Source organism: Taudactylus pleione, unplaced genomic scaffold (assembly GCF_031769625.1).
Source record: "Taudactylus pleione unplaced genomic scaffold, aTauple2 ptg000041l, whole genome shotgun sequence".
Classification (NCBI taxonomy): domain Eukaryota; kingdom Metazoa; phylum Chordata; class Amphibia; order Anura; family Myobatrachidae; genus Taudactylus; species Taudactylus pleione.
This window is the reverse complement of record NW_028284443.1, coordinates 79,102,688-79,129,287: the sequence shown is the minus strand read 5'-3', so window position 1 is coordinate 79,129,287 and position 26,600 is coordinate 79,102,688. Positions and strand designations below refer to the sequence as shown.

The following is a 26,600-nucleotide window of genomic DNA, read 5'->3' as shown; positions in this document are numbered from 1 at the left end:
GGTTTTTACTTTACATAATAAACAAACATAATAAATGATTTTCTGTGTGTTGAAGGAAAAATGTTGCAACTTCTATTTATATACAGTCAGGTCCATAAATATTGGGACATTGACAGAATTTTCATATTTTGGCCTCTATTCACCACCACAATGGCTTTGAAATGAAACAAACAAGATGTGATTTAACTGCAGACTTTCAGATTTAATTTGAGGGTAATTACATCCAAATCAGGTGAACGGTGTAGGAATTACAACGGTTTCTATATGTGCCTCCCACTTTTTAAGGGGCCAAAAGTAATGGGACAAACTAAACAATCCTAAATCTAACTTTCACTTTTTAATACTTTGTTGCAAATCCTTTGCAGGCAATTACAGCCTGAAGTCTGGAATACATAGACATCACCAGACGCTGGGTTTCATCCCTGGTGATGCTCTGCCAGCCTTTACTGCAAATGTCTTCAGTTCCTGCTTGTTTTTGGGGCATTTTCCCTTCAGTTTTGTCTTCATCAAGTGAAATGCATGCTCAATCGAATTCAGGTCAGGGGATTGACTTGGCCATTGCATAACATTCCTCTTTTTAGCCTTAAAAAACTCTTTGGTTGCTTTTGCAGTATGCTTCGGGTCATTGTCCATCTGCACTGTGAAGCAACGTCCAATGAGTTCTGAAGCATTTGACTGAATATGAGCATATAATATTGCCCGAAACACTTCAGAATTCATTCTGCTGCTTTTGTCAGCAGTCACATCATCAATAAATACAAGGGAACCAGTTCTATTAGCAGCCATACATGCCCATGCCATGACACTACCACCACCATGCTTCACTGATGAGGTGTTATGTTTTGGATCATGAGCAGTTCCTTTCCTTCTCCATACTCTTCTCTTCCCATCACTCTGGTACAAGTTGATCTTTGTCTCATCTCTCCATAGGATGTTGTTCCAGAACTGTAATGGCTTCTTTAGATTTTGTTTGGCAAACTCTAATCTGGTCTTCCTGTTTTTGTGGCTCACCAATGGTTTGCATCTTGTGGTGAACCCTCTATATTCACTCTTGTGAAGTCTTCTCTTGATTGTTGACTTTGACACATATACATCTACCTCCTGGAGAGTGTTCTTGATTTGGCCAACTGTTGTGAAGGGGTTTTTCTTCACCAGGGAAATAATTCTTCTGTCATCCACCACAGTTGTTTTCCGTGGTCTTCCAGGTCTTTTGGTGTTGCTGAGCTCTCCGGTGCGTTTTTTCTTTTTAAGAATGTTCCAAACAGTTGATTTGGCCACACCTAATGTTTTTGCTATCTCTCTGATGGGTTTGTTTTAATTTTTCAGCCTAATGATGGCTTGCTTCACTGATAGTGACAGCTCTTTGGATCTCATATTGAGAGTCGACATCAACTGATTCCAAATGCAAATGTCACACCTAGAATCAACTCCAGACCTTTTACCTGCTTAATTGATAATGAAATAACGAGGGAATAGCCCACACCTGTCCATGAAATAGCTTTTGAGTTGATAGTCCCATTACTTTTGGCCCCTTAAAAAGTGGGAGGCACATATTGAAACCGTTGTAATTCCTACACCGTTCACCCGATTTGGATGTAATTACCCTCAAATTAAATCTGAAAGTCTGCAGTTAAAGCACATCTTGTTTGTTTCATTTCAAAACCATTGTGGTGGTGAAAAGAGGCCAAAATCTGAAAATTCTGTCAATGTCCCAATATTTATGGACCTGACTGTATATATCTATCCAAATGCAAATTTGTTTTTACAGTTACCCCTTATAGAGTACTATGTATGCTGTGAATTTGAAATTTTTATCAAGTCCCCCACCAGAGATATTAGAGGTCAATTTAGGTGAAAAACAGAAAGACAAGCAATTTCAAAGTGCTCTAATTAAAAAGCAGACAAGACAGATAACTCGAAATTTGTGTATATAGCAATTCCCCCCAAAAAATTACAGCTCTAAAAATGTTTTCCTTTCCACTGAAATGCAATCCAAAAAATAGACTTTTTAAAATAAAAAAAATCTGACAATTAAGTTTGGGCTTAAATTTCAGTCATAAGTGAGGTAGGGAAATAGTAAATAGAAATAGGAACAATGTAGCTTGAAATGTGCTGAAAATAATGGTTTTTATCCCAGCTTTCTATGACTTTTCTGAGCTGAGATATTGCATTTACCCCAATCGTCCGCAACAGTGAAAAATGTCATACGCCATGATACAAAAATGTCCCCCATCTTCATATGAAGGTAAATAAAAATAAAGTAATGGTGGTTTCTGACTTCTAACTTACAGGGGTCATCACACACAAAAATTTAAATTTTTAAAAATGGTCAAGCAATCAGGGCTGGACCACACCACATGGATTGACCCTCAAGGCACGGTTGTAACAATGCCATACTATAAATCTTCAATAAACTAATTTTTTTCAAACTAGTGGTACTGACTACTTAATTAGAGGAACTTGTGCCAGAAAGGATATTATTTGCACTATATAACAAATGCAACAAATGGAGATTTGAAACTTTTATGCTGACAGTCAACACAGGAGTCAGGTGACATATCCAGGGGCAGAACAGTGCATCGCTCGGCTCCATAGGGAATTTTAGGTAAAGGTCTGGGATGCCATCCTAGCATTCCTAACATCCAAGACCTCTACTCAAATTTCACTATGGGGCCCAAAGTTCTCTATAGTACATAAAACACATCAAATGGCCTAGCAATTTATTTTTTCAAGCAACATCAGACCTTCAACCATGTTACATGGACTAAAAGAAAAATTGCTACCTCAAAATAACCCACACAGCACCAGAACACAGACACACACTGCACATACCTCACTAAGGGGTCTATTTACTAAACAGTGTTAGAAGACAGAGTGAAAACTGATAAGGTACCAGCCAATGAGCTCCCAAATGTCATTTTTCAAACACAGCCCGGGAGATGACAGGAGCTGATTGGCTGGCACCTTATCACTCTTCACTCTGTCTCCTAACACTGCTTAGTAAATAGACCCCTGTATGCACATGGGAACACTCATGAGTACAGTACTCGCTGCACTAAAATATAGACACAAACAAACTTCCTAATCGCAGCCATATAATGTGCATCTTCAGTACAAGAGTCAGGGACCAACTGGTCTATTGTCTGACTTTCTATAAATGTGAGATTGCATAAAAAAAATCACAAGGTCATTAAATTAATCATTATTATTCAGCATGTTGTCTTCTTGTGTGCCCAAATTCTCCATCAACTCTGCTTCGCTTTTGAGCAGAGCTGAATGATGTTATAGCTAAATATTACATATGACACTGCTCTGCATCAAAACAGGACATTGAGGCACCATTTATGTTAGTTACATAAAGCCCCTTGGATAAAATAATAGACATACCTCTCCTTTTACACTGCTATTAATATTGCTGGCCACAAGTCTAAGCACACACATAATAAATATAACTGCAAAACAGGTTCTAAACTATGCCAACATTGCACAGCAGCCTGATATTTAAAGTAAATAAATCTATAAAAAAAACATATATTCACAAAATGTGAATGGAAAATATGAATCATAAATAGTTAAGGTTGCAGCTTTAACTGACATGCATGATCAGTGGCTGTGCACTACACTATTACTGCCACTAGAGGGCCAGTTTGCTCAGTTACAATTTGTTTCTCCCAATTTACTGTATATTATAATATTATGTAATGTTCTCAGGCTTATAATAGTGTGTTTTCTTTCCCAGTTTCTGTGATACTGTAACTATGCTGATTAGGCGTTATAAATTGCAGTTGTTATCAGAGATGCCTTTGCTGCATAATAACATTATTTAATGCTGACTGATAATACCCAAAGTGCATATAAAACAAGCCTTGGAAACAATGAGAGAGAAATCCCTAAAATTGCTCTACTGTTACACACCATAATATTACAAGGATCATGGATTTTCTCGTAATTATATTTCCAAGCCTCACACAATATCCTCCTGAGGCCGACTGAGAAAACTGATTTTTATAAACCTTTCAATTTCTTGGCTGAACAGAGAAAAAAATCCATTCTTCATCCATGCGATTTGTAAGTTCTGTTCACTTATTGTAGTAAGATATATATAAACTCATCATGGGTGAAGACTTATCTAATACATCAGCTTGCAAATACAAATAAAACCTAAAAAAAAGCTTCAATCCATTACTCCATCTACTTCTAGATATTACATTAATCCCCTCCATATATATTAATATATTAATCAGATCCCTAAATGGGACAATAACAAGGTACTGTACAAATGCTGCAAAGTATTGTGATTTGCACTTTCAGTTTAAATGCCCAATGTATCTATGCAGTCTCAAAATGTCTTGTTGTGTTAATTGTTCCTTAAAATCACATTGTGGTGGAACGATTAATACTTCTCAGTGAAGAATATCCTGATTATTTGAAATTGGTCAGTGGAGTACCATATTCACCCAGGTACTTTAAAAGAGGATCAAGCGGACTCTTACGGTATTCCAATATGTGTATCCCAACCCAAAGGTTAAAGTGCATTTGTCACCTTTATATGAAAAAAATATGCTTGCCACATTCAGTGCAGGTATGAAAATTTGCGAGACATTCATAGGCATTTATAAGAAGATAAATAACACATATGCCGGAAAGTAAAATCTTGCTGTGCACTTGAAAAACATTTAGAATGTAAACTGTATAAAGTTGTGAAGCTTGAACTTCCAGTTATCACAGGATCACGAATGACTGCATGACATTATACTGAGATTACAACAGCCCACATTATTGCTCGCACCAAAAGAAACATTGATGTGTACTATTCCTAAGGCAAAATAAGAGAGGGGCAGAGTTTTTGTTATAGTGGGTTTATTGATTTATTTTATCTGGCATGGTTGGTTATGTGGGACATACAGTACATCTATAATACATCCCTGATTCCCTGACCCTAGGATTGGCAGAATAAAAAATTGGGGCAATGATTCTCAGATGTATAGGCCCCATAACATGTTGACTATCCCCGATTCTCCGGCTGACTGGGAAATTGTGGCAATCATTCGCTGTACATTGGAATTAGACTTTACTCACTCTTTTAATTTTTCAACCTCCATGACTGGTACGTTTTATGAACCATTGTGCAGTTGCCAACAACAACTATGTAAAAAGTCAGAGCACTTTCATTCTGGGGCCTGGGCAGCTTTGGTTTGGCAACATAAGTGTACTATAGTGTAGAGCATTGATTAAACGAAGAGGGCGCAGTTTACAACAACAGAGTAAGATAATATCATCAACCCAGGGATTTATCAGAAAGGTGTATATAAACTTTGTCATCTAACCTGTTTCACTTATAACTATATAGAGCCATAAAACTTCAAAATACTAATTCTGCCAACTCTCAAGTTAACTTCTTGACTGTGATAACTTTATCTCCCCTCTCACGGTCTTTATGTTTCTCTGGCTCTCAGAAATGAAGCCTTTGAAATTCTTCCCGAAAGCGCAGCAGCGGTAAAAAGGCGGACACCTTAATCTGCATGGACAAATTGAGTTATCAGTTGTTGTTCTTTCCCTCCCTTTAAGTCAGCTTCTGTTGCTACGCAACTGCCAGCCTGCAGCTTGGAAACAGATTTCAGATACAGTCGTGAGAAGATAAAATATGTATACAATACATTATTATGCAATCCTATAATTGCAGCTCAGTGTAGTGCAATCAGTACATCTCTAGTTAAAGCCTCAGGTTCATATATTGTGAGAAAAGGTCAAGTCATTAATCTGTTACATAAAACATTTTTTTTAACAATATCCAAGTTACCTACTCATTAAAAAGGCACATGTTGCCAAGCTGCTGGTTAGTTCTATGGGTGATGCATGGAAACTGCAGTGTTCCCATTACTTAAACACGGGAGGCAGGTTTCAAGGGAAGGCAAGCTATAAATTCTCTAGGAAGTAGGAACTAGTGACATCATTGAGGCACGAGGCACAAAGTGCTAGTTTCTAAGGATTTGCTAGGCTTTGGGCATGATTCAGAGATGGACAGTATTGTATTGCTGTGCAATACCATGCAACTAAATGTACAGTAAATGCAACAGGAGGTGACTGGAGGAAATAGACACCTCCTTGCTGCATCTGAGAGATCTGAGTGCAGTGTCTGTAGACGCTGCCTTGGATCACCATCACAGACCCTAGCTCAGTCCGTCCCAGAAAACGAGGGCGATAGAACCCCGTTAATGGAAACGCTGGCCAGGAACACCCCCACTCTGCCCCCCTTCCAAAAGCCACAGCCTGTCAATCAGGATACGGCTGGGAGACACAGCGAGAGCACTCGCAGATGGGGGACTGCACATGCGCAGTATACATCCTGCTCATGCACAGTCCCCCAACAATGTACTGTGTGCGGTAACCATCAGGTTAGCGTACATCTCTGAATCAGGCCCTATGTGTGCTAACCATCGGGTTAGCGTACATCTCTGAATCAGGCCCTATGTGTGCTAACCATCGGGTTAGCGTACATCTCTGAATCAGGCCCTATATGTGCTAACCATCGGGTTAGCGTACATCTCTGAATCAGGCCCTATGTGTGTTACCCATCGGGTTAGTGTACATCTCTGAATCAGGCCCTATGTGTGCTAACCATCGGGTTAGCGTACATCTCTGAATCAGGCCCCAGGTCAGGCTTCTGGGGAATAAATGATACATTTGTTTGCATATCCATTGTGAATTGAGTTTATAGTTCCTCTGTTGCCTTCAACAATTGGTTTTACTGAAGGGAAACCAAGATACTAATGAGTAAATTGTTACATTCCAGCAGTCATGTGTATTAATTGTTACATGTTTGCACATAGTTATAGCTACCAATTAGTAGGCTATAGCTTTGTCACCAATTTTATATACGTCTTATATGGTTCCAGGACAGGAAATTTGGAGCTCTCCATATGGATACGGTTAGATGGGTTCTCTGTATCTGTCGCACATATATCCATAAGTAATGTCTTTAAAATAGGACTTACAGTATTTGTGGTATTCAGACATACCTAGGTGGTGAGACTCTGCAAAGTATTGGAAATTATGGGGGAGATGTATCCACCCTTCTAAAGAGTGCACATGTGGAGAAGTTGCCCATAGCAACTAGTGTCTAACTAGCATTTATCAAGTTAATTCAATAAAATGATAGGTAGAAGCTGATTGGTTGCGATGGGCAAATTCTTCACTTGTCCACTCTTTCGTTTTGTGACATTTCCCCCCTATGTATTGCAATGCTTGCTCCTCACGTGGTAGTGATGTTTAGACACAGATTACATACAGTACAATGTAACAGCTAACGCCAACTCCATCAATCCAGCCTTGTGTCAGGGGTCCTGTATATGAGCATCTGCCTGAGCAGAAGTATGATAGTAGAGGTGAGAACCGGGTATAATGTCTGTGAGTGACCGTTGTGTGTGGTGCGTACAACAGGACAAAACAAGACTCTGGCTCCAGTAGATGGATGAAAAATGTTGATATAGGTTGGAAACTGTGTATACAGTAAGTTACTTTGTTATTTAGTGTCCTTGCTCAATTTTACATTGCAAACTGTACTGTTTAACTGTAAAATGTGTCTAATGTGTAACATTATTATGACTTTACACAGACATAATAACACACTAGCGATGTTCATAATGTCATTTGTTAAGGTTTCTTAGCTGGTACGAGCTGCAACATAAAGGGATCCTCTCACTCTGTTGCAGTTAGCAATGAATGTCCTCAAATTGCAAACAATATGATCAGAATTGCCCACATGCAGCACAGTGCATTACATTAGTCATGTGTAGAGCTATTAGCAAATTATTGCAAATAATTGATAATGTACGAAAGCAAAAAAATGCAGGCTCACTACATAGCGCACTACAAGGTGTACGCCATCTTCATGATCCCTGTAATGCAGGGTACACTTTAAACGATCAGGCAGTCTTGCCAATGGTCAGGGCGATTACCCTTCACTCCGGACCATGCAAGATTGCTGGTACATACTAAACGATTTAACGAAAGATGGAACGGTAACTCACTTTTTTCCCTCATTGATATACACTGCACCGCATGCGGTAAGGTGTATCGGCCAATCACACGGCATCGCTGATGACACACAGGAGCACGCATTTGTGAGTACAGGCTAGATGATGTAGGCGATTAGTCGTTCCAATTTGTCTAAAATCGTCAACTTTATCGTCTGGTGTATACCCAGCTTAACATGGTACACACTGGAGCGATTTCGGGCCTATTTGCCATTTCGGAACGACAAATCGCTTACAATACTCAGTGTGTATGGCCAATATGCGCACTCCCACGGTCACATGCAATGTGATCAGCTTTTATGTGCTGCACATCAAACCTGATGATATCGCATGTGACCTAATGTATGATAATGAAAGACAGAACAAGTGATCGTTCCGTGGTTCATTAGTAGCTGTATTGTTTACTGGCAATCTTGAGATGTGCAGGGAGACCCTGGACTTCGGCACGATTACCAGTCGTGTCAGTGCGTACCAGATAATCAATCTGTGCTGTGCTGATGTGTGAAAGGTTAACTTGACGTCCAACCAGCTAACGCTCTAAGGGGTCTATTTACTAAGCAGTGTTAGGAGACAGAGTGAAAAGTGATAAGGTACCAGCCAATCAGCTCCCAACTGTCATTTTTCAAACACAGCCTGTGAGATGGCAGTTAGGAGCTGATTGGCTGGAACCTTGTCACTTTCTTGTCACTTTTCACTCTGTCTCCTATCACTGCTTAGTAAATAGACCCCTAAGACCGTCTCTTCTATTCACATAAGCTCTTTTTTTTTTTTCATGTTCGTAAACAAGAAGAATATAAATTCTGATCGGTTGCGGTTTGTTGACACAAAATAGCGCTACCAGACAGTTACCAGCATACAAGGTTATACAATACTGAGGTCATGTCTCTTACAGTTAGAGCACACAGCAGCAGACATATAAGTATCTATTATAGTAACTCATTCTGTGTCTTACGTTTTTTGTATTGTGCAGAAAGTGAGAAGAGGCCCAGTCTCGAGCCCAAGCCCCACAGATTCCAAGCGTGTGAGCTTTTTCGGTACCAGTCGCTTTCATATTTCTGATTTTAACTTCCTCATGGTGCTTGGAAAAGGAAGTTTTGGAAAGGTGAGCAACTCACCAGCAGGTGTCAGGCGGTAGTAATGGCTGTTTCTATATAGATAAAGGAATAAGTTACTGCAGTCACAATGCAGCACAAATGAGTGTGCACAGGACCTGACTATACAATGTGCGGTTTGTGGAGGTAAGTACATGGTACATGATTTATGGATACTTCATGCATGGTGCAGAACAAATCAGCAAATTATAACCAAACAATAAGTTTTGCCTGGAACGAACCAAGGAGCAAAGCACCAACACACAGCAGCACCAAAATGATCACAATGGTTACACATTAATAACCCAATCTGTAACTAAGCAGAAATATTAATGGAGTGACTATGCAGGTCCGCTGACACACACAATATGAAGTAGTAATATAACCATATAAATAAATAAAGGAGAAGTACTTCCTGTAATAATTCAATGTATGGTCTGTAGTTCTCACCTCCAATAGACGCTCTCAATAATAATTGTAATTTTCATAACATATAGAGAGGAGGCATATGGAAAACGTAGTGTAGTATTGCACACAAAAATGTATTGTTTTCACATACTGTATATTAAACGGGACATAAAACAATTGTCAAATCCACACAAACAAAATTAGCAGATTGGAGGATTACCAGATGTCCAATAAAAACAGGCCTATAAATGGTCTCCGGATACCTCTCCCAGGAACATCTGTATTGGATCCACGGAAATCACTCCTGTATAAAGCAGGTAAGTGTCACTTCTGTCACACGCTGCCAATGTGTTTCGAGATAGCAATCTCTTCCTCAGGGCAATGTCACTGCCTGTATATAAATCTCCCACTAACAGGAGTGTTATGGTGCGTACACACGGTACGACTTTTATGAGCGATTTGAATGATATCGTTGATATTGTTCACTTTTTTGCTGTCACCAACCTGACTAACCTGACAACTACCAACGCTGCGCGTTCCCACATGAACAATAACGATATCTATGGTCTTTCATGCATGCAGGCCAACTTGGACGATTTTGTAAAGATTTGCCTGTAAAAAGGTAGCTTCACTGATATATCTATCAGAGATATCTATCAGTGTGTACAATCAAAATCGTTTGACCTGCACTACAGAAAGTTGAAGGGAAATCTATCAACGATATCTATGGTTGTTCAAGTTGTTCCGTGTGTATGCAACATTAGCCAGGCAAACATGGAGTCTGTTCCAGTTATGTAAAAGGGGGTCATATGACCAGAGAGCAACATGGCTGATTTTTATATGTTTGATTTCTACTGGAAAACTTTTGCCTCATCTATTCACAGACCTTGCAAGTAAGCTGCAGATGGAAATGGTGCTCTAAAATAGCTCCACTGTCCCTTTGGACTAGAGGACAAAGGCTCATAACAAAGAAATCTAATCCAAATGTCATATTGATCTACTGAGAGGTGTTGGTCAGAATAAATCAGGGCCATAACTTGGGGTGTGCGAGTACGACACCTGGATTTGGCTTGCAGGGTGCCTGAAATGGAACCCTGCAGCTCGTAGTGATACGGCAGAGCTGCCTGGAGCGTCCAAGGGACGACTGAGCCGGCAGCCTGCAGAGCTACACGGCGCATTCGGGCAGTGCTCTACTTCCCTTACCCAACGGCCCAGCCCACTAGGCATGACGTCATGGGTTTAGGGGACATGGCCAGTGCAGGGCGCACAGCTGCCTTGTTACGGCGTTGGAAGGAATAGGCATGTAACTTGAAATGAGGCCATACATTGGGCAAATTTATTCACTTTGAAGGTTTAAGTGTACACTAACAGCAGACTTGGGGTAATTAGGGTCATCACATCCTAATATTTTATATATACTCTTTATCCCTGCCAAGTCATTGTGCAGTTTAATAGAAATAGGGGTATGGCTCACAAATGGACTTTGCTGATGCACTTGCAGGATACTACAAAACTTTATTATGTGATTCCATTATGAAGTGGCAGTGAGACAGTTTGACATTTGTGCCTGTCACTTTGTGTAATGCTTGTCAGCATGTCTCCAGAACCCTTCACATTGACCTTGCTTAGATTCATCAAATCACACAAGCCACTCCCTAAGTTTAATTTAAATACATTTTACTCAAATGAATCGCTATTCCTCACTCAAAAGGAAGATGTGTCATTACTAGGGGTGTGCACCGGCCACTTTTCGTGTTTTGTGTTTTGGTTTTGGATCTGGATCTTTCTTCGTGTTTTGGATCTGGATTGGTTTTGCCAAAGCCACCCTTCCGTGTTTTGGGTTCTGAGTTTTGTGTTTTGGATCTGTTTTTTTTTTAAAAAAAGCATAAAAACAGCTAAAATCACAGAATTTGTAGGTTTTTCTGCTCCTATGCTATTATTAACCTCAATAACCTTAATTTCCACTCATTTCTAGTCTATTCTGAACACCTCACACCTCACAATAGTGTTTTTATGTCCAAAAGGTTGCACCGAGGTAGCTGGATGACTATGCTAAGCGACACGAGTGGGCGGCAACAAACACGTGACCCATCTAGGCGTGATACTGCAGTGACAGACAGGATGGCAGTTTGAAAAACTAGGCCCCAAACTGTACATAATGCAAAGAAAAAAAAGAGGTGCAAGATGGAATTGTCCTTGGGCCCTCCCACCCACCCTTATGTTGTATAAACAGGACATGCACACTTTAACAAACCAATCATTTCAGCGCCAGGGTCTGCCACACAACTGTGGCTGAAATGATTGGTTCGTTTGGGCCCCCACAAAACAAGCTGGCAATTAATCTGTCCCTGCACAAACTGGCTCTACGGAAGCAAGATGTCATCCTCATCCTCCTCATCCACCGATTCCTCACCCTCTTCAGTGTGTACATCCTCATCCTCACAGAGTATTAACTCGTCCCCACTGGAATCCACCACCAAAGGTCCCTCTGTACGTTCTGGAGGCTGGTCTCCCTGGAAGAGCTGATAATTCATTTTGATGAACATCATCTTCTCCACATTCTGTGGAAGCAACCTCCTACGCCTTTCGCTGACAAGGTTCCCGGCTGCACTAAACACTCTTTCGGAGTACACACTGGAGGGGGGGCAACTCAGGTAAAATAGAGCCAGTTTGTACAGGGGCCTCCAAATTGCCTCTTTTTCCTGCCAGTACAGGTATGGACTGTCTGACATGCCTACTTGGATGCTGTCACCGATGTAATCCTCCACCATTCTGTCAATGGTGACAGTATCATATGCAGTGACAGTAGACATGTCAGAAATTGTTGCCAGGTCCTTCAGTCCGGACCAGATGTCCAAACTTGGTCCTGCCTGCCCTGCATCACCGCCAGTGGGTTGCTTAGGATACCTAAATTTTTTCCTGGCAGCCCCAGTTGTGGGAGAAAATGAAGTAGGAGCTGTTGACGTGTCACGTTCCGCTTCAGCTGACAGTGTGTTCACCAGCAGGTCTTTGCACCTCTGCAGGCTTGTGTCGGCCGGAAAGAGAGACACCACATAGGCTTTAAACCTAGGATTGAGCACGGTGGCCAAAATGTAGTGGGCTGATTTCAACAGATTGACCACCCTGGAATCCTGGCAAAGCGAATGAAGGGCTTCATCCACAAGTCCCACATGCCGAGCGGAATCGCTCCGTCTTAGCTCCTCCTTCACTTTCTCCAGCTGCTTCGGCAAAAGCCTGATGAGGGGAATGACCTGACTCAAGCTGGCAGTGTCTGAACTGACTTCACGTGTGGCAAGTTCGAAGGGCTGGAGAACCTTGCACAACATGGAAATCATTCTCCACTGCGCTTGAGTCAGGTGCATACCCCCTCCTTTGCCTATGTCATAGGTGGATGTATAGGCTTGTATGGCCTTTTGCTGCTCCTCCATCCTCTGAAGCATATAGAGGGTTGAGTTCCACCGCGTCACAACCTCTTGCTTCAGGTGATGGCGGGGCAGGTTCAAGAGTGTTTGCTGGCGCTCCAGTCTTCGGCACGCAGTCGCTGAATGGCGAAAGTGGCCAGAAATTTTTTGGGCCACCCAAAGCGTCTCCTGCATGCCCCTGTCGCTTTTCAGAAAATTCTGCACCACCAAGTTTATTGTGTGAGCAAAACATGGGATGTGCTGGAATTTGCCCAGATGTAATGCCCGCACAATATTGGTGGCGTTGTCAGATATCACAAATCCACAGGAGAGTCTAAGTGGGGTAAGCCACTGGGCGATGATTTCCCTCAGTTTCTCTAAGAGGTTGTCGGCGGTGTGCCTCTTACTGAAACCGGTGATACACAGCGTAGCCTGCCTTGGAATGAGCTGGTGTTTCTGAGATGCTGCTACTGGTGACGCTGCTGCTGTTGCTGTGTAAGGTGATACATCTACCCAGTGGGCTGTCACAGTCATATAGTCCTTAGTCTGCCCTGTTCCACTTATTCACATGTCCGTGGTTAAGTGGACATTGTGTACAACGGCATTTTTCAGGACACTGAGGACACTTTTTCTGACGTTTCTGTACAGTCTCGGTATCGCCTGCCTAGTGAAGTGGAATCTAGACGGGATTTGGAACCGGGGACACACTACCTCCATCAATTGTCTAAATTCCACTGCCCTAATGGCGGATACCGGACGCACGTCTAACACCAACATAGCAGTCAAGGCCTCAGTTATACGTTTTGCTTCAGGATGACTGCTGTCGTACTTCATCCTCCTCGCTAAGGACTGTTGGAGGGTCAATTGTTTAGTAAAAGTAGTGGTGTTCCTACTTCCTCTCTGGGATGATGAACGACTCCCAGCAGCAGCAACAGCAGCAGCGGCAGCAGTAGGCGTAGCAATGCAGGATCCTCCGGAGGAATCCCAGATAGGAGAGTCAGTCATGCCAGTGGCATGGCCTGCAGGACTACTTCCGATCCTGACTAAGGAGGAAATTGACGAGGAGGGAGTTGACTTTGTGGTTTGCAGGCGCTTGGATACAACAGGACAACAGGATTTAGGTGTCCCTGGACTGCTTACGGTCTTAGCCAAAGTTTCTGAACTTGACAGTAACTTTTTATGAACGCGCTGCAGGTGCCGTATAAGGGAGGATGTTCCTAGGTGGTTGACGTCCCTACCCCTACTTATTTCACCTTTACATATGGTACATATGGCAAGACAGTTGTTGTCCGGATTTGGATAGAAATATTGCCAGACCAAAGAGGTGGAATGTTTGGTCTTCTGCCCAGGCATGACCGTGATGGGCTTTTTCATCCCACGGACAACAACTGTCTCCCCCGAAGCCTGATTTAAACAAACCACATCACCATCAGAATCCTCCTCGCCAACTTCCTCCTCAGCGCCAGCTACACCAGTATCCTCATCCTGTTGTACTTCAGCACTAGGAGGAAGTGGTTCTTCATCTTTCTCTATTTTATTTTTATCGGAGAAAGTTTGGTCCTCCATTTATGTTATATCGATTTGATATATACGTGCGGCTAAACACAGAAAATATTTTTTTATTTTTGCTGGAGAGTAGTGCACTTTGTGGGTTACACCACCCGATATGAGCCAGCCGGCTCTTTACTTATGGGACACAGGCGCACGCTTGGCGCTGCTCCTTTGTTGATGCACCTGCGGCTACTGCGCACACAATTCACAAACACAGAAAATATATATTTTTTTGGTTTGGAGTGTACTTTGGGGGTTACAGCACCCTTTAACGATCAAGCCAGCCGGCCCTTTACTTATGACACAGGCGCACGCTTGGCACTACTTTGTTGATGCACGTGCGGCTACTGCGCACACAATTCACAAACACAGAAAATATATATTTTTTTGGTTTGGAGTGTACTTTGGGGGTTACAGCACCCTTTAACGGTCAAGCCAGCCGGCCCTTTTCTTATGACACAGGCACACGCTTGGCACTACTTTGTTGATGCACGTGTGGCTACTGCGCACACAATTCACAAACACAGAAAATCATTTTTATTTTGGTTTGGAGTGTACTTTGGGGGTTACAGCACCCTTTAACGGTCAAGCCAGCCGGCCCTTTACTTATGACAAAAGGCGCACGCTTGGCACTACTTTGTTGATGCACATGCGGCTACTGCGCACACAATTCACAAACACAGAAAATATATAATTTTTTTAGCACTTGGGGGGAGCACCCCTGATGGACAGAGCACCCCCTGGACAACACTACAGCACCCCTTTAGGACTGGGACACTGCACAGGACTTTGGAGTGGACACAGCCCCGATGGAGAACTGACTGCACAACACAGTCCAGCCAGCCCCTATGGACTTTGAAGTAGTGGACACAGCCCCTATTAACAGCAGCACAGCACAACACAGCCAGCCCCTATGGACTTTGAAGTAGTGGACACAGCCACTATGGACAACAGCAGCACAGCGCAGCACAGCACAGCACAACACTACTCTGCACTACACTACACAGCCCAGCCAGCCCTAACTCCCACCCTCCCTCTTCACTGTCCACTGCCGAGTGAGAAAATGGCGCCGACGCAGGTACCTTATATAGGATCCAAAACCCGCGAGACCCGGTAGGCGGGATGATGACGTTTTGCCTCGATTTCAGATCCGAGTCAGGCGGGAAAAGTCGAGCCTGACTCGGATCGGCCTCGGATCGGGGGGGCTCGGGGGGGTTCGGATTTCAGAAATCCGAACCCGCTCACCCCTAGTCATTACCATTATTAATACTGCTGCACTGCTCTGAATGCAGAATATTTTTTGCTTTGGACTGATGGCCAAATTGTATTACATATTCAAGGTTAGTCTTCCATAAAAAGGCCAAACTATACTATCACCTATTGTATATGCTCTCTATTTAACACATTCCTGACGCATTTACTGCACATAGAGGAGTTATAGAAAAAACTAAAGATAAAACATTTAAATCTAGTATATTTCTTAGAAGATACTAGAAAAAGAAGGAAGATAAGCACAGGCAATGTAGATGCATACTACCCAACATCGGAGGTCTCTAATAGGGGAACAAGTGAGTGCTTGGTAGGCCGTAGCTAGGGTAGTGTGGCCGGTGCCATGGCACAGGGCACCACATGTCAGGGGGCGCTGTTTGGGCCTGTCAAATTTCTGTTTATTATCATTCTCACTTGTAGCTTCCTCTAATTTCGTCCCCAGCATCTCCTGGCCTCCCCTATCTTTTCCCTGGCCCTTCCCCATGAGTACATTCCCCTTTTTGGGTTCATTATGTTCCTTTGAAAAATGAGGGGGGCGCCAATACTCTTTCTAGCACAGCGCACCAAAAAGTCTAGTTACGGCTCTAGTGCTTGGAGTACTGGTAAATAGCCATGTCACATGGTAGGTGTGGCAAAGCCCTCGGTTCACTTTTTATTTTATTTTTTTAGAAGATGCCATGTTTGATATCTCTATGGTGTACGACAGTGGAACACCTCCCAACGCCACACAAATCAGGATATATTTCCTGATCTTGGGGTCATGGAACAATCCTCCAAAACAAGACTGTCCTGCAAAAATAGGACATTTGGAAAGTATAGATATGGAACTTTTGTCAACAAGATTCAGTTATCTTAAAAGTGACCATCATGATTGCATACATACATATATTTAAGAATAACAATTCTGAAATGTGCCCATATTAAATGACATGGAATATATGATTTATGGTTCTGTGCCTATTTTAAAAAACTGTACAGTATGTTCCGTTTACTCAAAGAGTTTTATAATCAGAGATGTAGCAAACTTTCTAAAGAGACCAGATGAAGAGTTGCCTATAACAACCAATCAGATTATACTTATTTTATAGAATGTACTAGGTACCTGCTCCAGGCAGTGCTCAACTTCCCAGAGCCGGTGTCGACACCCCCTATGCGTGATGTCATGACATCATGGGTTTAAGGTCGGTGCTGGAGTAGGGCGCACTGCTGCCCTGTTATGGTGCTGGTTAGAAGCTAATTGGTTAGTATGAGCAACCTCTCCAATTGTCCTCTTTAGTCACTTATGTCCAACTGCCACTTTTTATGTTACTAGTAGTCAGTCGAGACATGTCTCTCTTCTTCATTAGGACAACATTCTATATTGTAACACAATAACAATAAAATAAATGTGTACCAAGGTGAAAATAATCTTAGTTTTAGGGCAAAATTCAATTAGTCCCTTCAAATGAACAGGTGCTAATTGATCGTCGGCCCATATTCAATTAGCCCCGCTTATCAGGGATTTCTTTTCGGGTCTCCTGAGACCCAAAAAGAAATCCCTGTTAACTGTGCAGTTATCGGGAGATAATTGGCGGTTAACGTAGAGGTATGTGAACTTATCACAGATCCTGTGCGTGAACGTCTGATAAACCGTGTTAACGCATGTGTTTAACATGCGTTAAGGCTATCGGGCGAATGTGGGAGGCTAAATGAATAGCCTCCTGTTATTACCTGCAGTAATTTGCCATGGGTAATTGAATTCCCCCCTTAGTTTAAATTGCCAGAATGTTTATTAATATTTTTCACAAGAATTCAGGGCAATGGGGAAAAAGTCTCAAAATAAGCTTAACATGAATATAAATTAGCAGCTGAATTATAGTATAGATGAAAATAATTTAATTGTAAAAGACACAAAGTAATTGTAACTCCCTTTTGTTATTAAACCATACAGATATTTCTTCATTATCATGTTTCCACTTATTACAATAGTTTAATATTTATACATAACAATATTGTGGCATCCATATTGGCGGAAATGTCACAAAACATGTCACTACTGGGAAACTGCTGGGGAAATACTGTTCATTCCTATTTGCATCAGCAGCCACCTCCAATAAGGGAGATTTGAAGCCATGTGTGAAGCATGAAATTAAAATGCAGTGTTTAGCCTTACCTTATCTGCCAACTGTACATCTATTCAATATTGATTCATGAGCAGAAAATGGAAAATCCTATAGCTCAGAGCCAATGATTAAGCAACTGCTGGGATGTGTTAAATGTAAAATAAATCCCTGTTTGTGAATTCTCCATTGTAAAACCACAGGAAGCTGCAAGACAACAGACCTGGATTTGTATAAGGCCAAGTGCTCCTGGGCCTAGGAATTGTAGTGACAGTTGTCTGCCTTTGTTTTATTATATTACCGCATGTTTTACTCATTTATGCCTAGTAGGATAAAAAATCTATGCATTTTTTTCTTTCATGTGTGTAGAGCAGTGATTCCCAACCTCGGTCCTCAAGGCACACTAACAGTCCTGGTTTTAGTGATATCCATGATTGTGCACAGATGGTTAAATCAAAATAACTGAGGTACTAATTAAGTCACTTCTGCTCAAGTATGGCTATCCCTAAAACCTGGACTGTTAGTGTGCCTTGAGGACTGTGGTTGGGAACCCCTGGAGTAGAGGTTGGAGCTATGGAGTTCTTGGGGCATCCTAACCAATCATGGATTTATATGATGATTCAGGCTTCTGTGCAATAGCCCAGCCTTTTTTCCTCAATGATAAATAAGTCTACTCTATCTCTACTTACATCGCATGTCTGCCATTTTCTGTTAATGGTAGTATGCTCTCATCACTTGGAGACTGTCTTTTTAATTTATATGTCCATTCTTTCAGGTCATGCTGGCTGAGAGACGTGGGTCAGATGAACTCTATGCCATTAAAATTCTAAAGAAGGATGTAATAATTCAGGATGATGACGTGGAGTGCACCATGGTGGAGAAACGCGTCTTGGCATTGTCTGAGCGACCTCACTTTCTCACACAGCTTCATTCTACCTTCCAGACCGTGGTATGCATCATTCATAGCATTCCGTATATAACATACAGTATTCCATGTGAAGATGTATAAGGGTTTATGCAGCCATTGGGCTAAATTAGGATTAAGTAGAAGTATACAGTAATTAATGAAGCAGGAATATTAAGAGGGAGCTGTATCAAGCCTTCTAAAGAGGGGAGAATTGGACCAGTGGAGAAGTTGTCAATAGCAACCAATCAGCTTTTATCTATCATTTTACCGATCATTAACTGCTACCTCAAAGCTGATTGGCTGCTATGGGCAACTTTTCCAGTCTTTAGAAGATTTGATACATTTCAAATTCCTAAATGTAATGTGTTGAGCATCTGGCAGAACCATGGAAACAGAAAACTTACTGCTGCTCTCATTCTAGGACCGTCTTTATTTTGTTATGGAGTATGTGAATGGCGGGGACCTCATGTACCATATACAGCAGGTTGGCAAGTTCAAAGAGCCCCATGCTATGTAAGTACCTAACCATGTCTGTCACATGTATGAAAGATATGCCACGTACGGTCAATATATTGTAAAAGTGTTAGCATTGAATGAAGTCAATAGAGACTTAAATGTAAGCCATAATAACAACAGTATTGTTCGATATTACATTACAGGAGAGTAACTGTTAGCATAACTGCCTACGCACGTATTATGGCTGTTATTGCGTGGCTCCATATGAAGATACACTGCAGTTGAGAATCTGCCATTCTACATGCAATCCTAACAAATATTGTGTATTTCATATTGAGTCTGAAGAGTTCTTTCATGGATGTTTGAAATGTTGGGAGGTCTGATATTAGCAGATCCAATAATATACCATTCTACTCTGCACTACAGTATATGGAGGGTATTTGCGAGTTAACGGACACAGGGCCTGATTCGGTATGGATTGCTATTGCGATTGCAATAGCGATTATGCACGCAGTCTCACTGTGAAGGTATGCTAATGTCTGCGATTGCAATGCCAAACGCAACCTAACATAAGGACGCCCCCTTTACCTTACACACATCTGTAATACTTAGCAAGACTGTAAAACCATTGGTAACATCAAGTACAATCGCAGCCTCACGCACACTTGCACAAGGTCTGACCTTACTCAGGAATTGCTAACCTTGTTGAACGCAGGGAGTACACAGGCTGCGTATGCCATCACAGTAACTAATTTATGCACGCCCCTGTAATGGCGTTCAAATGCACCGGCACGCCTGCATTTCTCCGACCACCGCCCCAAACGGTAAATCATGTCAGTCACTCTGCGCTGGGTCTGTGTAGTCACTGCATACAGTACATTGTGAATATTTGCATTTTAACTTTCCACTTAAAATCTTAAATGATAAAGCTCACAGAATGAAAGCAGATAGGAGGAATTGCATCCAGGGTAGATAATGGGGTCATTTAGCGTTGGACACAAGTCTCTTATTTAAGTCTAAAAAGCATTATTTTTTGTAATGAAAATTCATACAAAAAATGTGAATCCTTGAGCTCATGGTAACCTTTTTGAATATCCCTGACTCCCATTTACTTGTGTCAAGAGGGACGGAAATGGGGTGTGGTGGGGTGAGGGTTCACCTTAAAGTAGGCCTAGTACAGTAAAAGCGCTGACACATAATTTTGCTCTATGAAGAGATACAGAAATCCTGTCAGGTGACGTATCTGTTGCAGGAACTCTACTTTGTTGAACTATACAGTTTTAAATATAGAAAAATAAATAGATACATTATCTGTCCCCAGGGCCATAGCTAGGGTAGTGCGGCCGGTGCCATCGCACAGGGTACCACAGGTCAGGGGTTGCTGTTTGGGCCTGTCAAATTTCTATTTATTATCATTCTTGCTTGTAGTTTCCACTTATTTCATCCCCAGCATCTCCTGGCCTCTCCTATCTCTTCCCTGGCCCTTCCCCATGAACCCATGGCCCTTTTTTGGTGCATTATGTCCCTTTGAAAAATTAGGGGGGTGCCAATGCTCTTTCTGGCACAGGGCACCAAAAAGTCTAGTTACGGTTCTGCCTGTCCCCACCTTTTATTTGCTCCCAGCTCCAGCACTCATAGCTTGGGTTGGTAGGAGAATGAACAGTGTGAGGTCCCTCGGCAAAAGCTGCTACCAGCACTAGACTATGACCTGCTGGGCTGGTGACTCTATAAAAGGAAAATCTGCACCAATGTGGTGCCCTGTGGCATAGTGACTGCTCCTTTAGATGAGCACCAGCACTGAATAGGTCACTATGCCAGTCCCAGCAGTATCCGCATACTGACTTCCTGGCATTGTCGTGGACATGATATAGTACCAGTCAGAAACTGGAAGAGCCAAAAGTGTATAACTATCCCAACCTGTCAGTCTGTTCAAGGTATCACTGCTGGTGCTGGGAGTTTATGGGAGGCCATTTTTATTTATTTTCTTCTTTTAAAAAATAAAATGAGAATGCTGTTCATCACTTTTTTAAGTTGAATGGTGTATCCAATATGCAGCCTCCCCTGTTCCTGCGCAGGGGAAGAATGAGGAAAATGTCTCCTCCCCATGAGAGGAACCAGATAATGTGAGGCCAGTCACTGTGACATACAGTATCTCACAGTGTTTGGCCATGATATTTGCTAGGTTACAGGCTGTCACATAAAATGTCTGTTGGTCTGACCGGCATTTTATCTGCCAGTGTATGCCCAATATTATATGGAAAAATCCATCACCTTCCATACTTGCCATCATTATTTGATATATGAATGTAATATTTGTGCAGCGTTTGTATGTTATGATATCATATATACCTTTTTCTGCATTGTTCTCCTTCAATTTAATAATGGTCTTTGTATATGATGTGTTTTTATCTAGGTTCTATGCTGCAGAGATTGCCATCGGACTCTTCTTTCTCCACAACAAAGGAATCATCTACAGGTATAGCATAAATATCTCTACATGTCTGCTTATAGAAGTGATGTAAGTCTGCATTAAATTAATGATCCATTAATAATTCATATTGTAAAGTAACAATGAACAAACTTGTTTAGCCTATAAATAGTTCTACGAAATCTGCTCTTCAACAATTTGAGTGTGTGTGTGTGTGTATATATATATATATATATATATATATGTATATATATATATGCAGTGGCGGAACTAGAGGCGGTGCAGCCGGTGGCTTGCACTTGGGCCCGCTGTGGTGCAGGGGTCCATAGCCGCCACTGCATCCACCGAAAGTGTCGGGCCCCACAAGTGTAGTGCAGACCGCAGTGAGGCCCTGATTCAAAGCCAGATGCTCTGACAGAGCGCTCGCTCTAAATCAGGGCCTTCCCTCCTACTTTTTGGAGCGACCTCCTGGCCGCTCGCCTAGCTGTGGGTGACCATCCACAGCTATAGCGAGCGGCCAAAATGATGGTCGCAATGGTCAAGACCATCGCGACCATTGGGCTTGCGACGAGACCCTTGTGGTAGGGTCTCGCTGCCGCAAGCCCTGGAGTGCTTTTGGCTCTATCAGAGCCAAAAGCACTCCCACTGACATCACCACTGATGTCAGTGGGGCCGGCCCCAGATGGCAGGCGTTCCCATGGGAACGCGTCCGTCTGGGCAGCCATGCCCGCGACACGCCCACCAAAGGGGGCGTGCTGTCAATCACCATCGACAGCATGCCCCCTTTGGTGCGAGACCCATAACGACTGCTTGGCCGTCATTATTTGGGTCTCGCGCATGCGCACGATGGAGCCGCCTCCGTCGTGCGCATGCGCACTTGGTCAACATCGACCCGCTTGCGAGCGGGTCTGAATCAGGCCCTGAGAGCGGTCAGCACTACACAGTAACAGACACACAGCCGCCAGCGGTGGCTGTGTGTTTGTTATAGCAGCCAATGAGAGTCAGGCAGACTCTCATTGGCTGCTACGTCCACGGAGGGAGGTGGCTGGAGCTCACTCATGAGCTGCGCCTTCTGGTGCCACTCGCAGCGGGTGATGGGAGAGACATTATGACGTCTCTCCTGTAGTGCAGAAGAGCGGGCCGAGAGGAGCGTATATTCAGGTAATTTGTGGGGTTTTTTTGTGTGTGTGTGTAAGGGGGCAGGGAAATTGGCACAGCATAGGGGGGGTGCTACTCGGGGTACTGTATAGGGGGTGGACGCTACTAGGGGCACTGTATAGGGGGGGTCGCTACTGGGAGCAATGTATGGGGCGGTGGCAGCTACTGGGGGCACTATATAGGGGGGACTACTAGTGGAGGCAATGCATAGGGGGCAGAGCCGGATTTAGACCTCATGGGGCCCTAGGCAGGATACCAGTTTGGGGCTCCACTCCCTCAAACTACCCTCATCACAGCCCCTCATATCCTCTCCATCACAGCCCCTCTCAATCCCCCTCATTACAGTCACCTCCATCACAGCTCTTCATATCCCCTCTTCACAGCGGACCTTCATCCTAGCTTACTCATCCCCCCCCATGGAGCACCTCTCAGCCCAGCACCCCTCATCACAGCCTCTCACAGCACTCCTCACCACAGCCCCAGTCATCACAACCCCCTCACTCCCCTTATCACAGCCCCCGTATCCCCCTCATCACAGCCCCTCCATCACAGCCCTCCATCACATCTCAGTCCCCCTCATCACAGCACCCTCCATCACTGCCACTCCTCATAGCCCCTTCCATCACTGCCCCTCCTCATAGCCCCCTCCATCACTGCCCCTCCTCATAGCCCCCTCCATCACTGCCCCTCCTCTTAGCCCCCTCCATCACAGCCTCTCCTCATAGCCCCCTCCATCACAGCCTCTCCTCATAGCCCCCTCCATCACAGCCTCTCCTCATAGCCCCCTCCATCACAGCCTCTCCTCATAGCCCCCTCCATCACAGCCCCCTCCTCATAGCCACCTCCATCACAGCCCCCTCCATCACAGCCCCCTCCATCACAGCCCCTCCATCACAGCCCTCCATCACATCTCAGTCCCCCTCATCACAGCCCCCTCCATCACTGCCCCTCCTCATAGCCCCTTCCATCACTGCCCCTCCTCAAAAATATACTGGTAGGTTAATTGGCTCCCAACAAAATTAACCCAAGTGTGTATGTGTGTATGTGTGTGAGCATGTGATAGGGAACATAGATTGTAAGCTCCACTGGGGCAGGGACTGATGTGAATGGCCAAATATTCTCTCTGTAAAGCGCTGCGGAATATGTGTGCGCTACATAAATAACTGGAAATAATAATAATAGCCCCCTCCATCACAGCCCCCTCCATCACACCCCCTTCTCATAGCCCCCTCCATCACAGCCTCTCCTCATAGCCCCCTCCATCACAGCCTCTCCTCATAGCCCCCTCCATCACAGCCCCCCCACTTTAGACTTACCTGGTCCTTGTGGCTCCAACAGCGGCAGCAGAAGACTGGCGACGGGGGACAGGTCTTGCAGTGACGTCAGCGGGAACCCTCCTGAGCACTGCGGCGCACCGCGCAGGCAGCTGTATCATGATACAGTCTTCCCGGAGGCTCTCTGGGAGTGGAGGCGGGACCGCGTGACGTCATGACATCACGTGGTACTCACGCAGTGCTCCTCTGGGAGCGCTGTGATCATGTAATTTCTTCGGGCAAAAGGGCCCGTCCACGGGCCCCTTGGGACCCGCCGGGCCCTAGGCGAGTGGCTAGGATGCCTAGCGGGAAATCCGGCCCTGATAGGGGGGACTACTACAGGGGACAATGCATAGGGGGATTTCTATTGGGGGCAATGCATAGGGGGGACTACTACTGGGGTCACTGTATAGGGGGGACTACTACTGGGGGTAATGCATAGAGGAGACTACTACTGGGGGCAATGCATAGGGGGGACTACTACAGGTGGCACTGCGTAGGGCGGACCACTTCTGGGGGCACAGTATAAGGGGCTCTACTGGGGGCACTGCATAAGGGGACCACTACTGGGGGCACTGCATAGGGGGACCACTACTGGGGGCACTGCATAGGGGGACCACTACTGGGGACACTGCATATGGGGCCCAAAGCATATCCTTGCACCTGGATCCACCACTCCCTAGTTCCACCACACGTGTGTGTACGTGCGTGCGTGTGTGTGTGTGTGTGTGTGTGTGTGTGTGTGTGTGTGTGTGTGTGTGTGTGTGTGTGTGTGTGTGTGTGTGTGTGTGTGTGTGTTATATATATATACATATGTCCATATACTGTATGTTACTTTTTATATGGATTTTTGTGTGTCATGTTTTCAGAAGAGCTCAAGCATAGATACTGTTGTATTCTATTAACTTTCAATGGGCAATTCAGCCTGCTGCCCCCCTGCTGATTTTTCTATTACATATGCAGAGACTTGAAGCTGGACAATGTCATGCTAGACGCTGAGGGACACATTAAAATCACTGACTTTGGAATGTGTAAAGAGAACATTTTCAGCGGGGCCACTACTCGCACGTTCTGCGGGACTCCTGACTATATAGCTCCTGAGGTACTGCTACAATTTTATTTGTGTCTGTATAAATCTATAACATGAGAAGCCTGACTAGCCTGTGTGAATTGTAACCTTGAAATATTTAATTTATTTTCAAAATCCTCGTCAGCTGTAAAGCCAAACGTCGTCCTCCTCAAATCCGCTCATGTTAGCACCAGAATAAATGGCTAGTGGAAAGATTTGTTTCCTTACTTTAATTGATGTTTTGGGGCTCATCTCTGGAATTGCAGTTCAGCATCAAACTGTACAAGATCCTCGATTATAAGAAATTACCAATTTGCTTTCTCCTGTTCGTCATGCAAATAACTCAGTTATCAGACTCTGACACAAGCTGGTATTTCTCTGAACAGTATTGCAACCAATGTGTGTTTCTCTGAACAGCATTGCAGTCAATGTGTGTTTCTCTGAACAGCATTGCAGTCAATGTGTGTTTTTCTGAACAGCATTGCAGTCAATGTGTAATTATAATGCTGTGGTTCTCAATCTTAATACTCAAGTTTTTCCAACAGGGCATGTTTTCAGGATTTTTGTCAGTGGAAGCAGGTGGGATAATTACTGACCCAGCAAAATGATTAACTCACCTGTGCATGATTAAAGAAATCCACAAAACATGACCTGTTGTTGGTACTTGAGGACTGGAGTTGAGAACCACTGATTTAGAGAAAATTTAAAGATAGAAAAAAGCAAGAAAGACCATGTGTGTCAGCACAATACTGGAAGCCTGGGACAGTGATCCTAGTGAGCTGCATACAAGAATTGACTTACAATAGGAGCCAGACTCAACATTAAAAATGATACATATTCGTTTCTACATTTATATTGTTCATATATGCCAGTAGGGCAGTGATTCCCAACCACGGTCCTCAAGGCACACTAACAGTCCTGGTTTTAGTGATATCCATGATTGTGCACAGATGGTTAAATCAAAATCACTGAGGTACTAATTAAGTCACTTCTGCTCAACTAAGGCTATCCCTAAAACCTGGACTGTTAGTGTGCCTTGAGGACCGTGGTTGGGAACCCCTGCAGTAGGGGCTGGCTGGCAACTTTTAGCCTGGGGGGCAAGTACAAGACAGTGGCCCTGGTTTACCAATAATCTCTCCACTCCATAAACATCGGTATTGCGTATAACTCTGAATCAGGCCCTCTGCTAATACTCTAAAGTGTATAAAAATAAAAATGATGCAGAGCTGTGTGTGTTGCAAGTGCATCTTCACTTATGGCTGAAGAGGTGTAACAGGGCTCTAACAGGGCGCTCCCCATATAGTCCCAGCTCAGTGAGGGTGGGTTGACGGGACTGAGGGCCACAGAGCTGTTCACAAGTGTAAATATTCGCATCTTTTGTAACAAGTGTAGGCTGATGCACACTGAAGATTAG

General features: G+C 43.6%; 1 protein-coding gene across 2 annotated transcripts in view; it reads left to right on the top strand.

The window, feature by feature from the left end:
- PRKCG (protein kinase C gamma) overlaps positions 1-26,600 on the top strand; it is a 452,626-nt gene that overhangs the window by 319,011 nt on the left and 107,015 nt on the right. For both annotated transcript variants that reach the window (XM_088459502.1, XM_088459496.1), the window contains 5 exons: positions 9,007-9,138; positions 18,631-18,804; positions 19,184-19,275; positions 21,632-21,694; positions 25,081-25,219. In XM_088459502.1, the coding sequence (XP_088315628.1) occupies positions 9,007-9,138; positions 18,631-18,804; positions 19,184-19,275; positions 21,632-21,694; positions 25,081-25,219 (600 nt within the window). The remainder of the gene's footprint in view (positions 1-9,006; positions 9,139-18,630; positions 18,805-19,183; positions 19,276-21,631; positions 21,695-25,080; positions 25,220-26,600) is intronic.